The sequence below is a fragment of the Temnothorax nylanderi genome, unplaced genomic scaffold, assembly GCF_030848795.1.
Source record: "Temnothorax nylanderi isolate EJ_2023f unplaced genomic scaffold, tnyl_v1.0 TNYL_tig0276_pilon, whole genome shotgun sequence".
NCBI classification, from domain to species: Eukaryota; Metazoa; Arthropoda; class Insecta; order Hymenoptera; family Formicidae; genus Temnothorax; species Temnothorax nylanderi.
The window spans coordinates 187593-202668 of record NW_027249338.1 but is presented as its reverse complement, the minus strand read 5'-3'; the positions used below and the strand labels follow the sequence as shown (position 1 = coordinate 202668).

General features: G+C 31.0%; 1 protein-coding gene across 4 annotated transcripts; it reads left to right on the top strand.

The window, feature by feature from the left end:
* Positions 1-1832: 1832 nt before the first annotated feature.
* LOC139780406 (solute carrier family 35 member G1) lies at positions 1833-13981 on the top strand. Of its 4 annotated transcripts, none has more exons than XM_071719042.1 (5): positions 1833-2435; positions 2749-2833; positions 3368-3538; positions 3639-3881; positions 4167-13981. In XM_071719042.1, exon 5 carries the CDS (start codon positions 4169-4171, stop codon positions 5213-5215), a length of 1047 nt encoding a protein of 348 aa, XP_071575143.1. In that variant the 5' UTR covers positions 1833-2435; positions 2749-2833; positions 3368-3538; positions 3639-3881; positions 4167-4168; the 3' UTR covers positions 5216-13981. The 4 variants fall into 4 exon arrangements, 3 of the variants coding, with proteins under 3 accessions (XP_071575143.1, XP_071575144.1, XP_071575142.1); XM_071719043.1 differs by lacking the exon at positions 1833-2435 and adding an exon at positions 2442-2575; XR_011720224.1 differs by lacking the exons at positions 1833-2435; positions 2749-2833; positions 3368-3538; positions 3639-3881 and adding an exon at positions 3888-4076 and having other exon boundaries at positions 4167-5501; positions 5593-13981.
* Positions 13982-15076: the final 1095 nt, after the last annotated feature.

Below are 15076 nucleotides of genomic sequence, written 5' to 3'. Positions count from 1 at the left end.
CGATTGAATATATCCCAATATAGAGCAAGCGAGAAGCAATTACACTGATCAACAAAATCTTATCGTTTTCAGATTGTTTTTAAGGAAATAGGTATTTTTTACTAATTTGCTTGCGCTGAACAAGAATCTGGCCTCGAAAATACTAAATTGTCTCTGGTTTTTTAAATAAACGAGGTCAAAAGTGTCAAAAAACGTGTTTTTGATCATTTTTTAACATCTGTAAAAAGACAACGGGAGCTCCTGGAACCTTTTAATTGGGATGAAATAAAAGCTTAAGGGGATGCTAAAGCCGTCTGTAATCCCGACACTTGTTTTAACCTCAACTTGCGAAAACATTCGCTTTATATATATAAAAATTCTACAATGTATTGTTATAAAAAGACTGTGGCATGCCCTGCGGATTACATCCAAAAATACGATACCGTTGTCAGAATTAGGTTTAGACTCTAAACAAAAAAATTTACTGTGAAAAAGCATTATTGCAAACTTACACTTACACTTAAAGTAAAAAAATTTACTGTGAAAAAGCATTATTGCAAACTTACACGTGTAAGTTTGCAATAATGCTTTTTCACAGTAAATTTTTTTGTTTAGAGTCTAAACCTAATTCTGACAACGGTATCGTATTTTTGGATGTAATCCGCAGGGCATGCCACAGTCTTTTTATAACAATACATTGTAGAATTTTTATATAAAGCGAATGTTTTCGCAAGTTGAGGTTAAAACAAGTGTCGGGATTACAGACGGCTTTAGCATTCCCTTAAACCTTACCCTTTTAGGCTATAAATCGAAATATTAGGTGCCATTAACTTGGAGTAACAGTTTTTTATACGAGCGCGCACCGATTCCGCTACATGCTTTTCTGGCCGTGCGCACTGTTCTTTCCGCTCTCCAGCTATTTTATCATTGGTATTAAGTTAATTTGAGTGATTTACTGTTGTTGATTCTAAATTTGTTATATCTACGTTTTATTAGATTAATTAGCTCTAGTTTTCGAGATAAAGCTTATTCCGCTTAGAAAGCATGAAGAAAAGGTACAAGGAAACTAGAAATTAAAGTATGTTAACTAACAGTGTGCAAACATTTTTTATTTTATTTTTCTTTACAAAATTAAATGAAAACAAAGCATTGAAAAGTATTGTGTGCGCGCGGCCAGGAAAGCATATAGTAGTGGAATCGGTGCGCGGTCGTATAAAAAACTTCAAGTTAATGGCACCTAATATTTCGATCTATAGCCTAAAAGGGGCAAGGTTTAAGCTTTCATTTCATCCCAATTAGAAGGTTCCAGGAACTCCCATTATTTTTCTACAGATGTTCAAAAATGGTCTAAAACACACGTTTTTTTTGCACTTTTGATCTCGTTTTTCTTAAAAACTAGAGCTAATTCATTATTTTGTTTTCAGATTTGAATTCTACGGGAAAAAATCTATTAGAATCAGTTGCCATTGGCCCGATAAAAAATCCGTGTTTCCCAGTGTTATTCTACCAAAAATCAATATATTGGTTAAAGAGGTTCATGTGCTACAAAAAAATGCAGCCAGCTTAATGAAATTTTAATATATTGTTCTGGAATCCAAAATAGAATTATGTGAATTTTTGGGGAATTTTTCATGGTCACATTTCGAAAAAAATCGACTCCAAAAATTGTACTTTTTAGCATAGGTTCTTATGAAAATGATATATTGCACACCTTCAGAATGAAATAATCCAAGAAAAAATGCAAATGATAAGGAAAGAAAAATATGCACATGTAATTTAGTAATTTACAAATAAATGAGTGAAAGAAAGGGGTAGGTTATCGCACATTTCGTAGAAAAATTAATTATTAAAGCATAAATTGCTTGATTTTTTGTCTGCTAGAAATGAACGCAAGCAAATAATGACAACAGCGCAAATGAGTATAGTAGAGGTTATACGGCGGGGCATTTGAATACAAGTTTTGCGATGTGTTTGATAATATACAAAGTTTTTGAATTTATTAAACTCCTCTGCTATGATTGGATTACATACACATATTGTGGTTACACACACACAATTTTTTCCGCACAACAGACGCACGCGACGGTTAACGGACATAACGGATGACGCGCTGACGGGAGCAGCCATATTGCTTTTCTTGCAAAACGGGTCGCACGCTGATTGGCTCAAAAACTGAACGAGTGCGCAGCGTCGGGAATGTTTCACCTGTCTACTTACACCATGGGCAGTGTATCACTTCTCGAACTAGTGTAGCCAGTGCAGCAATAGAAAACAGACCCAATATATAGTTGATATGAGCTTTACTGAAAATTAGATCTGCTCGTTTTAGTTGCATATTTTTTACACTTTGTTGTTTCTTCTCCTCTCTTTTTCCATTCAAAGTGGATATAGATTTATCTTATTTAAGGACAGCAAATGCAAGAAAATACAATTAAAATGAACAAATCTGTCAAATGGTAAAATATTTTGTTATTAGTAAAGAATTATTACTGTTATTTCGTATTAGTGTACAAGATAGTAATTTAGAGATTATAAATATACAATTATAACTAAATACAATTATATACAATTATAACTAAATACAAAGGAGGCGTCTGTAAGTAAAATTATATCATTTGTGAGATGTAAATGTGAAATAACTTTTGTCATTAGCATATAGTTGATAATGTGATTAAAATAAAATATAGCAATTAAACATAAGGCATGTATTTAATGAAACAGAACATTAGAAAACAAATTCTGATTGCTTATTTTTGGTTCTCCATCTAGGCTCTCTTTTGTGGCTATATTACTTGTCACATAATCTCATGATTGTTTACATATGACGTATGTGATGAAACGTAAACATTAATAGGTAAGTGCCAACAAAGTTCTCTACATGTGATTAATTAATACAGAATTCAAATTGACTAAATAAAATTATAATTATAGAACAACTTCTGTTTTTTCTTCTATCTTATACTAATTATTGTATATTATTATTCTATTTCAAATAACAGATAATTTAACAAGAGACTTATAGATTCGTTTTTCTCTCTCTCTCTCTCTCTCTCTCTCTCTCTCTCTCTCTCTCTCTCTCTCTTTTTCTTCTTTTAGTACAATGTATAACTAAATATAATTATTCAAATTCTTTATATAAACATTAAAATTTTGCATTATTATTTTTATTAATATTGCATTAATAAGATTAAATTTATAAAAAAACATTTGTTAATCGTAAAACTTTAGTACCTTTTGTACTTTATAATTTTAACTACAAAGTATGATAATTCTATTATTTGATACTATATCAGTAAAATAATATTAATTTTTATTTAAATTTAACATTTTAAAGACAAAGTTTCAGATAAACATTCTAATCTACAATTTTTATTTATTTTTCATATAGATCATTACCTTTGGATTCCTATGTACTACTAATAATAACCCAGATAGCCAAGCATGTCTGAGCAAAATCGTGCAAACCTGTGATTGCTTATGATGCTGGCCACTTGCCGTATATTTGCTTCAATGATTTCGAGTAATTTAATATTTGAAGCAACACGCAGGCAACATTGGTGTATGTATTGCCAGCAATTTATCGACAAGAGAGCAGCATCAAATTTACTTCGCGTTGCTAGCAATATGACAGCATTGTGTGATCCTATGAATTATTACAGCAACATGACAGCAAAACAGCTCGAATTTTGAATCAGTTAAATGGGTGACGATTTTAGACCGCAGCATAAGTTGCCAACAAGTTGCTTGCAAGTTGCTATACAAAATTGTTATATCGTGAAAACATCAACTTGCGGACAAATGCGGATTCAGTTGCCACAATTCTGATAGCAATACATACTACGTTGTCGGCAACATGCCAGCAACAATGTAGACACGTTGCTATCTGGGAAACTTTGTCTTGAGTATAAAAGATATTATTCTATATCATATTATTTCTCTAATATAATTATTTAGTAGAATTAGATTTATGTACGAAGATATTTTATTGTTTCAAAATCTTTGTTTTATCTCCTACTTTATAACTTTAGTTATTGTTGCGGTAATATTTTTACAGATTTGTACAAGAACATTTTATTATCTTAAAATTGTATTCTATGGTAAAATGCTGTTTTTATCTTCTAATATATATCACATATTTACAAATGCAAGTGTACTTATCTTTATAACATAAGTTATTTTTCTTACAGATATGTCAGAGCATGTGGAATTGCAACATTTAGTAGACGCCGATGTGGAGAATAACACAACAAATCATAAAAAAAAGTTTTCTATTCTATTATGTAAATCTTGTCCTTATATGGGTCTAATTTTAGCGACACTCTCATCTCTGTTCTTCTCATTATGTAGTGTGATTGTTAAGAGCTTGGTAGAAGTAAATCCAACAGAAATGGCAATCTTTAGATTTTTAGGGGTATTGTTACCAGCTATACCAATTGTGATTTATAAAGGTGAACATCCTTTTCCAAAGGGACGTAGATTAATACTTATTCTAAGGAGTTTTATTGGTACAACAGGACTTATGTTTAGTTTCTACGCGTTTAGACATATGCCGTTGGCTGATGCCTCAGTTATTGTATTTTCTGTTCCTGTTTTTGTAGCAATATTTGCACGGATATTTTTGAAAGAACCCTGTGGGCTGTTCAACGTTGTTATTGTATGTTTGACACTGATTGGTGTGATATTGATAACACGACCTCCGTTAATTTTTGGTAACACCATAGAATCTCTCTCGGATGGTCATATTAAGCCAGAGCATGCAGATTTATGGAGTGCTATGGCTGCTTTTTCAGCTACTTTATTTGGTGCGAATGCATATGTTTTACTACGTGCATTAAAAGGTCTTCATTTTTCTGTTATAATGACAAACTTTGGTTCATTTGCCTTGATTCAAACTACGCTTATATCATGGGCAATTGGCGCATTATGTATGCCACATTGTGGTACAGATAGACTTTTGGTTGTTGCACTCGCACTGTTTAGTTTTGCAGGCCAAATTTTGTTAACCTTAGCTCTTCAAATTGAACAAGCTGGTCCAGTGGCCATAGCAAGATCCACAGATATCGTCTTCGCGTTCTTTTGGCAGGTATTATTTTTTAATGAAATACCAAATTGTTATTCTGTAGGCGGGGCTATATTAGTCACTAGCTCAGTTTTATTAACAGGATTAAGAAAATGGGCTCTTTCATTACCGGAAACATCAAATATTAAAAAGTCTCTTGGAATCTTAGTCTTATAAATAATAATTTTTTTTATTTAGAGACAAAAAAGTAGACTGCAAAAGAGAATGCCCAAAAAGCAATCATATATGAAAAATATTGTTATGAATAATAACAATTTAAATGTTAATTTTTAAAATTTGTTAGTTTATATGTACAAGGTATTTTAGATATATTAATTCACCTGCTAATGGTTGATTTTAGTGATTACTTGAAGATGAAAATTCTAATACAAAATAAGCATTTGAATTTAGCAAATTGGATTGGCAAGATCTTATGCATTCAAATATTGCAATAAAGATACTCGTAAGATATCAATTAATTTTTAAATATTAATATAATTTTGTGTCTGTTCAAAATATCTTTCAACATTGTCAATGTTGTTTCTTTATGTCAGGCCTATAGCTGGTTTGCACTTTTTGGCCGATATTGCCTACTGCCATCCCTACTTCTCGTAGCATCTATGCTGCTTGCAGAGACGCTCAAGTTCAGAATATTAGCTATAAATCGTGTTTTTCTAATAAAGTTTTATGTTATATTTAAAGTTAAAGTGTACATGTTTAATTTCTGTACCGATTTCTAGCTGCTTCATGATTTTAAAAAAATTCCGGGTATTTTCTTGTCACCCTGTACATATATAGATAGGTATATAATATATATAATTATATACATAAAATTATATACATAAAATACAAAATATCTTGTAAAACATCAAGTTTTAATGTCACCTTAATAATTTTATGCACAGAATAATGAGACGAATTCTCGAAAAATGTTATCCAAGACATTCGAATAACCTTTACAATAAATTATGTCAAAATACTAGAACTTTCAAGCCTTATAATTCCAAAAGTTCTTAATGAAAAAATACTTATTTATAGTGTTTTGGAAAGCCCTCGAGATAAGCTACAAGAATATGTAATAAAAAGTAGGTGGTTCTATTTAAAAAATTGAAGGTGACCTTTACGTGACCTTCAAGCAACATTTAAGGTGAAACTAATGACACCATCTTATGTACCCCTTGAAACCATACAACTTTGGTCTGGAACATTTTTCTCTAAAATGTTGCGTTTACGAATAAATCGGGTGATACGGGTGGTCTGAGACACTCAGTATATATAACGCAATATATATAATAATAATAAACAACAAACTGTACATGGAACAACACTGGCCAAAACCCTATATGTATTTATAGCTAATACTGTCCCTGAGCTCGAGTGTTTTATTTCTCTACGAGTAGTCAAGGTGCTACATAACATGAGAAAAATTGGGATATCGGTAGGCAAAATCGGCGAAAAAGTGCGAACTAGCCGTAGGTTTGATTTATGTGCTAACTCTGTTGTGCTTGCTGATAATGTTGAGGAGAATGTATTTGAAAACGATTAAAATATTAATTATTTTTTTTAAACTGATTATTTCTTACATATTTTGAATTATATACAATTATTTTTAAATATGTCTGAACGTTTAAAAAAAGAAGTTGAACGTACAGTAAAAAAATTTTCTATATTGTATAATTTTATATATAGGGTGATTGAGGAGGAATCTGCAATATTCCAGGTGGTGATAGTATTGATGATTCTAAGCAAAAAGAGTCATATGAACATGGGTCCTATTCCTAACAGTTACCGAGATATTCTAGTTATAACGTGAAAAGGGCATAATACATATGGATTTATTTCTATCCCTCCATATACATTGTGCCCTTTTCATGTTATAACCAGAATATCTTATTGTTAGTAACAGTTAGGAATAGGACCCAAGTTCATATGACTCTTTTTGCTTAGAATCATCAATACTACCTCCCGGAATATTGCAGATTCTTTCTCAATCACCTTGTATATATTATATATATATAAGTTCATTCAAAGTATATATTTCTTTCTCTTGTATAATTTCTGTTCGTATATAGAAAAATAACAAATAAAATTGAAAAATAATTAAAAAATTAATTTTTGCATTGTTTTTTGAAAAAATAAAATTGCTATTAAATTATACAATATTCTATATGCAATTATATATAATTATATTTTATATATAATTACATTTATATATGATTATATTAGGCAGTTTTTCTCATTTTATTGAACTTCAGTTTTTTGTGAAAACAATGTAAAAATTATCCTTTTAATTATTTTTTAATTCTTATTATTTTTATATATAATACAAACAGAGATTATACAAGAGCAAGAAATATACATGGACATATTTTATATATTATTATATATAAAAAATTTGTTCCTAGTAGTCCTCTCGCAATTTAAATGGTTAGAAGCAAATGGTCAAGAAACAATTAAAAAAATTTGTTTTAGATTTTTACTAGATTTGTCACCTGGTAGCGTTTACTACTGGAAGCTTTGATTCGAAATATTGGCCTAAAGAGAAAAAAAACAAATTTTTGCAAGGAATAGGGTGAAAGACCCAATTACTGGCAGTGTCCATATTACTGTCAATCAAAATTAAAATACTTTTTAAAATATGAATACTATATCTTATATTATTTTATTAATTTTTAATAAAATCTTCAAGAAATCTGGTTATTATTATAACAATAAACTGAAACTAAAAGCCAATCCACTAATTAAAAAAAAAGCTTAAAGTCCGAGAAACTCATTTTTCTGCTGAGTTACGTCCATTTTTATTAGTAGAGTAGATGTAAGTAGCTGCAAAGATTACCGATTATAGGCAAAATTTGAACAGTAAGTCTCACGGTAACACATTTTTCTGATAAAATAATGTTGAAATTAAAGAAAAAAAAAATATATATGGAATAAATTATTAATTTTTATAATATAATTATTCATGTCAGTAATATGTTCACTTTTTCGTGTTTTTCCTAATACTGTCAACAGTATTATGGACATAAATCCTAATATTGTCAACAGTATTATGGACATAAATCATGAAATGAACATAATACTGGCAGCTTGGTGAATGACAGAATAACCTCTAAACTTCTATGTCGACTTTGTTTTGATGGATAAGAGCGTAAACACAGATCATCGGAATACCTATCATTCTCACATATTAGATACCTATTATTCTCTTAAAATTTGCTTGACACACCTGTTGAGGTTAATGTAAGTAAATTTATTGTAATGTAAGTAAAATTATTATTTAATCACTTCTAACATATTAAATTTATTTATGACTTTTGCTTATAGTGCTAATATAATTAAGAAAAAATAAAGATAAGTAAACAAAAAAGATGTTTGTACAGCACAAATAGTCTAAAGGAAGCATTATCTGCAATAAATACAGGCATGAGCGTAAATGCTGCCAGTAAAAAATTTAATATTGGATTTAATATATATATACAAGCAATGATATTTTATCTTATTTAAATAAAGGCGATTCAAAATATATAATAAATTAAAATATGTATTCCCTCCGTTGTGTGCAAACCTTCGGCCGGCAGCAGTCGGAAATAAAAAGTTTGGCTAGAAAAACTACCAGTAATGTGTTCATCCGGTTGCCAGAATTAGGAACATAAAATTTAGAGGTTACCAGTATTAGGTGCAGTTGAGCTTGGTCATTATTATATTAATTAAAAATTAAGAATCAATTTTATTTAAACTTTCTAATTTTATTTATAAAGTTTATAATTGGAGCAATCAGAAAAAAATATTTTTAAAAGACAAAGTATCATTGCTTGTATATATATATTAAATCAAATGTTACTGAATGCTTAATATGCCAGTAATTGGGTCTTTCACCCTATGAGATTATAACATTAAATAGCAAATGTTTATAATACTGTTTTATAAGAATAATTTTTGCATTTATGTATCTTTTTTGGAAAGTACTGATTTTTATAATTTGTTAAATTTCTTTAGAAATGTATAAATCATGATTTAATGTAGTTTTAAAAAATTTTAATTTTATTAAAAGGTATGAATAATTTCATTAAAATAATAAAAAATTAATTTTTTCAAATCGTAATTAAAATTCAGAAAAAGCTTATTTAGAAAAAAATATAAAAAAAGAATTCGAACATGTTAACTCAGTGATGAGAAAAAGGAACATAAATATAATAGTTCTATCTTGTAATTTTGCAATTGTACTCTTATTTTTAATAGTAGCATAAATATTTACATTAAGATATCGTGTAGATTATACTGTCAAAGCTTTTATATTACTAATATTTATGTTATTACTTAAATTATATAGGACTAATATATTTTTTTCATATGATTCTAATTAATATCAAATCATGTCGATATTTAAGGGTATCTTTACTATTATAAAATGTTGCTATATTTGATGTTGCTATTTATGCCTGAGTTTTTGGCAAACCTAATTGACCAACTTCAATTATAGTATATAAAGTAAAGTTTAAAAACTATGTATAACAATTTTTAAACTTTCTGTTTAAAAACTGTTAGAGTCTTGATATTTTGACATTATAGTCCAAATAATCTCTGCAATCTATCATTAACAGATGATACGGTAGATTTGGAATATCTTATTTAATCAGGTTTTTCTATTGTTCTTTACTTTCTTTCTTTAGATACGTAAACTTGCATATGTGGATGTATGCGAGAGAAAAAGTGAAAGTGAGTGTGCGTACGTATAATGGAGACGCTGATAAGAGTGTATGTGCGTGCACGTGCGCACACATTGCTGTCCATTGCTTTATATTATATAAAGGCCGTTTCAAGCCGGGGTGCAACGGGTGCAGTTTCCCCGAGCGGCCGCCGACGTGTCTTTAAAAGTAATCGTACAACCGAAATAAAAACCCAGATAGCAAAGCGTGTCTGAGCAAAATCGCGCAAACCTGTGATTGCTTATGATGCTGGCAACTTGCCGTACATTTGCTTTAATTGACTTCGAGTAATTTAATATTTGAAGCAACACGCAGGCAACATTGGATATATGTAGTGCCAGCAATTTGTCGGCAAGAGAACAGCATCAAATTTACTTCGCGTTGCTATATAGCAATATGACAGCATTGTGTGATTCTATGAATTATTACAGCAACATGACAGCAACAGCTCGAATTTTGAATCAGACGATTTTAGAACGCAGCATAAGTTACCAACAAATTGCTGGCAAGTTGCTATACAAAATTGTTATATCGTGAAGGCATCAACTTGCCGACAAATGCGAACTCAGTTGCCACAATTCTGATAGCAACATATAGGGGAGACCGGGGCCTAACCGTCGCCGGGGTTGAACCGTCAAATCAAATATCTCGGAACCTGTATATTGTGCGAACTCGCTATTAACATTGTAAACGCTGCTTATGGTACCCATGTGACCAACGGAGTTTCGGCAGGTTACCTGCCGTGTTATGATTTTTACGAGGGCAAACGTGTTTTCGGAAGGTGAAAGTTACATTTTCTGCGCGTGGAAATTTTGTAATATCTGCAATAATATTTGCTCTCCAAATCTCGAGGTACGTGATTATAAAAAGTAATGCATGCTAAACACGAATCCAGTGTAGTTTTTTCATTATCGTTGATGTCTAATATTTCGTGGGCGATCAAACCTGAAACTTGTGTTTGGGGTTAATCCGCCAGTAAGCAGTCCGGGTGCATTTCCAATGCATTTCCGGGCATTTCCAGGCTCACTGCATATGGAATATGGATGAGACGGGAATTACAACCGTTCAGACACCGAATAGAGTCATCGGACGTCGAGGAGTGAAACAAGTCGGGCGAGTGACTTCTGCGGAAAGAGGAACCCTCGTAATTATTTTTAAATAATGTTTTGCATAAAAATTTTAAATAAATTTTTATATTTTTCTCTTAAAAAACAATTATTAAGATGTATCATATCATTTTTCAGGATTAGATGTACGTATATGTATTGAAAATGCAGTGTGACGGTTAAACCCCGGCATTTTTGAGATTTCAATTTTTCCACCGTTGTCGTTTTTGCTCTATACCGGTTAAACAAAGCGACGTAGATAAAAATTTCCTATATAAATTTTGTAGCTAAAGGTTCACTCTTTACAGTGGTATACCACATTTAACTAAAATTATTTATTTTCTTGTTAAAAATCGGCACCGAAAAAAAACTGACGGTTAGGCCCCGGTCTCCCCTACTATGTTGTCGGCAACATGCCAGCAACAATGCAGACACGTTGCTATCTGGGAATGAAAAAATTGGAAAAAAATTGAAATATCAGTTAAACTAGAAATCTGAATCACGCTGAATTACAGTGGCGCTGATTATTTTCAAAACTTAAATTTATAAAAAATTATTTGCGTCCGAGTGTGTCTCAGGAAAGGTTAATTTTAGCAACAATTTCGATCGAGCATAAATAAAATCGTGAGCAAATTAGAAACATCGAAGCTTATCAAACAATTTGCTGAAGTAAAAGCGAGACGTGCGCGTTTTATATAAAATAGAGCTTTATATCAATATAATTTTAATTAGTGCAATGTTTATCAAGATATTCAGATTTTATAACTGTTCTAAACTGTTGTATTAATATATTAAAGTTCAATGTTCGCTTTTAATAAATACTCCAATAGGAAAAGATTCATAACATCATATGACAAAATATGGATGAAATTGGGAATGCTGCAATTATGTCTCAATATTTGCAGCAACACTAATATAAATTTAGACCTTTATGCAAATATTGATAAATATTTGCACAATTTATTTCTGAATAGTATTTCAGCAATTAATAAGATAGTAGCGATAGAGGAACTATCTTACCGGAATATTTGCAAAATTAAATTTGGAAAGAAATTGCGAAATAATTGAGAAATATATTTAAGTTTTATTATGTGTCATTGATCCTGTATTAGGTATATAGCATATTCTGTGTTTGCTGGGTTGCCGACAGATGACATCTTTTCTCGTATGTAAAATATAATGAACAGTGGTATCTATATATTGTAACTGTTATATATCGGTGTTTAGTGAAGTGTGGAGTGCTGGAGTAATTTTGCTTCTAAATGTCGAAATAATTGTGTAAAATTTAAACCTAAAATTGAATTTTTCAATTTTTGTGCAAATATCATTCAGAAATTTTATGTCGGCAAGAACGCTGTATTATGAGGTATCTTAGAGCAATAATTGTGAAATTCCTCTCAATTAAATGAAGAAATTATTGTACAATATTTGCGCAATTTTCTTATCGGGGTATTTATTAAAAGCGAACATTGAAATAAATATTACATTAAAAGCCAAACAATATTTAAATACTACCGAACAATATTACAGAACATTAAAAACCAAAAAATAATTGAAATTTTGCTCTACGCACATTATTTTATATTTGAAAAACGCTTCTGCTGTCAATGCAATTGTTAATATAAGTTGATGCTCGATTTCGATCAATTACCAATAACAATATGGAGGGGTAAAAACCACAGTGGTGTAAGTCAAATTTTTAAAAATATTTTTTTGTGTGTATAGATGCAATTTATATATTGTATAGATTGCATCTATGCACGCGAAAAAAAATTTAAAAAAATTTGACTTATACCACTATGACTTTTACCCCTCCATATGTACGTGGAGTCAGTTTTATTGGGTCGTATTAGTTTGAGTTGGGTTGGATAGGAGTCATTTGGGTTTAATGAAGGTTCGTGTGGTTCATTTGGGTTATCAACATAAATACAATCGGTAGAAAAAGACGGGACACTCTGCGCTCGGGCGCAACAAGCCCTTGAAACGGCCGTGTTTATATATCCCATGTGGGATAAGTATGTAGGGGAGACCGGGGCCTAACCGTCGCCGGGGTTGAACCGTCAAATCAAATATCTCGGAACCTGTATATTGTGCGAACTCGCTATTAACATTGTAAACGCTGCTTATGGTACCCATGTGACCAACGGAGTTTCGGCAGGTTACCTGCCGTGTTATGATTTTTACGAGGGCAAACGTGTTTTCGGAAGGTGAAAGTTACATTTTCTGCGCGTGGAAATTTTGTAATATCTGCAATAATATTTGCTCTCCAAATCTCGAGGTACGTGATTATAAAGAGTAATGCATGCTGAACACGAATCCAGTGTAGTTTTTTCATTATCGTTGATGTCTAATATTTCGTGGGCGATCAAACCTGAAACTTGTGTTTGGGGTTAATCCGTCAGTAAGCAGTCCGGGTGCATTTCCAAGGCATTTCCGGGCATTTCCAGGCTCATTGCATATGGAATATGGATGAGACGGGAATTACAACCGTTCAGACACCGAATAGAGTCATCGGACGTCGAGGAGTGAAACAAGTCGGGCGAGTGACTTTTGCGGAAAGAGGAACCCTCGTAACTATTTTTTAATAATGTTTCGCATAAAAATTTTAAATAAATTTTTATATTTTTCTCTTAAAAAACAATTATTAAGATGTATCTTATCATTTTTCAGGATTAGATGTACGTATATGTATTGAAAATGCAGTGTGACGGTTAAACCCCGGCATTTTTGAGATTTCAATTTTTCCACCGTTGTCGTTTTTTCTCTATACCGGTTAAACAAAGCGACGTAGATAAAAATTTCCTATATAAATTTTGTAGCTAAAGGTTCACTCTTTACAGTGGTATACCACATTTAACTAAAATTATTTATTTTCTTGTTAAAAATCGGCACCGAAAAAAAACTGACGGTTAGGCCCCGGTCTCCCCTATATAAAATGTATTGTACATAATCTTTTTAAATTAAAGGTCGGAATATTAGGATAATTAAATTTCCTATTGTTAACACTTTTCTACATTTAACACTTTTAATTTCCGCATCTTTAACATTTTAACTCGAACTTTACCCTGTGTTATGTGATTTTCCATGTGACTTTGTAAAGTGAAAAAGTGAATAAAAAAGAATATTATGTATATTCCAACTTTATTTGTTAATAGTGTAATTAACGCGATGATATGTTTACTATGTGCATATGTTATAATAAGTAGAGATTAAGAAAATAATTAAAAATAGGAAATTTATTTGGTCCCGAGATGTTAAGAACAGGAAAGTACGATTGTAATAGATTCAAGTGTACATATACAAGGTGCATTTCCATAGTAAGAAAGATTAAATGTTTGATTAGTATAGTATATTTTTGAATCTCTGACAATTTTAAAGAAATACTCGCTATAGAATTTTATCAAGAGACACGGTAGTGTCTCGCGCCAAGTACACGCGGAGCGAGACCGACCGTGACTCTTTTACGCGACGCGACGATTTGCGATATTTATAACGAGACAGAAAAAGAAATGTCACATTATTTCTGTCTCTTCTTTTCTTGGATTTATTCAGGGTAAATTATTTATAACGTTAATGACAAACATAAAATATGCATTCTATGAAAAAAATGGTTTGGACAAAACTTGTTTGAAATTAAAGGGGACATAAGATAATACAATAAAAAATGGGGGTTTCCATTTTAAAAATAAAGTTGACTTTTGTTTCACTTATAGTAGCGCCATCTGTGATGAAGCGAATAGTGCTATTTTGTGTTCTTTTTGATTTCAAACAAGTTTTGTCTTAACCATTTTTTCATAGAATGCATATTTTATGAGATATTTGTCATTAACATTATAAATGATCACCCTGCATACAAACAATTTCATTAAATAAATAGTATAACAAATGTATATATTAATATTAGTATATTATGTAACATATGTAACAAAAGGCTCATAAGATTATAAATCAATCAAAGATAAAAGGAGCGTCGCCGTAACAAGGTGTTAGTGTTAAAAATTCTGTATTAATTCAAATAATAATAACAAACGTTTCGGACCTTAATAGGACCATCTTCAGTGTCGCAAAAAAACTTAAGTCGAAATCGGAAAAGTTAGACGACGTTACAAAAATTACAATAAAATAACTTAAGTCAAAATCGGAAAAGTACGACGTTACAAATATTACAATAAAAATTGACGCAACTATAATTAACGCAATGGTGAAAACGTTGAGTTCGGAGTAGA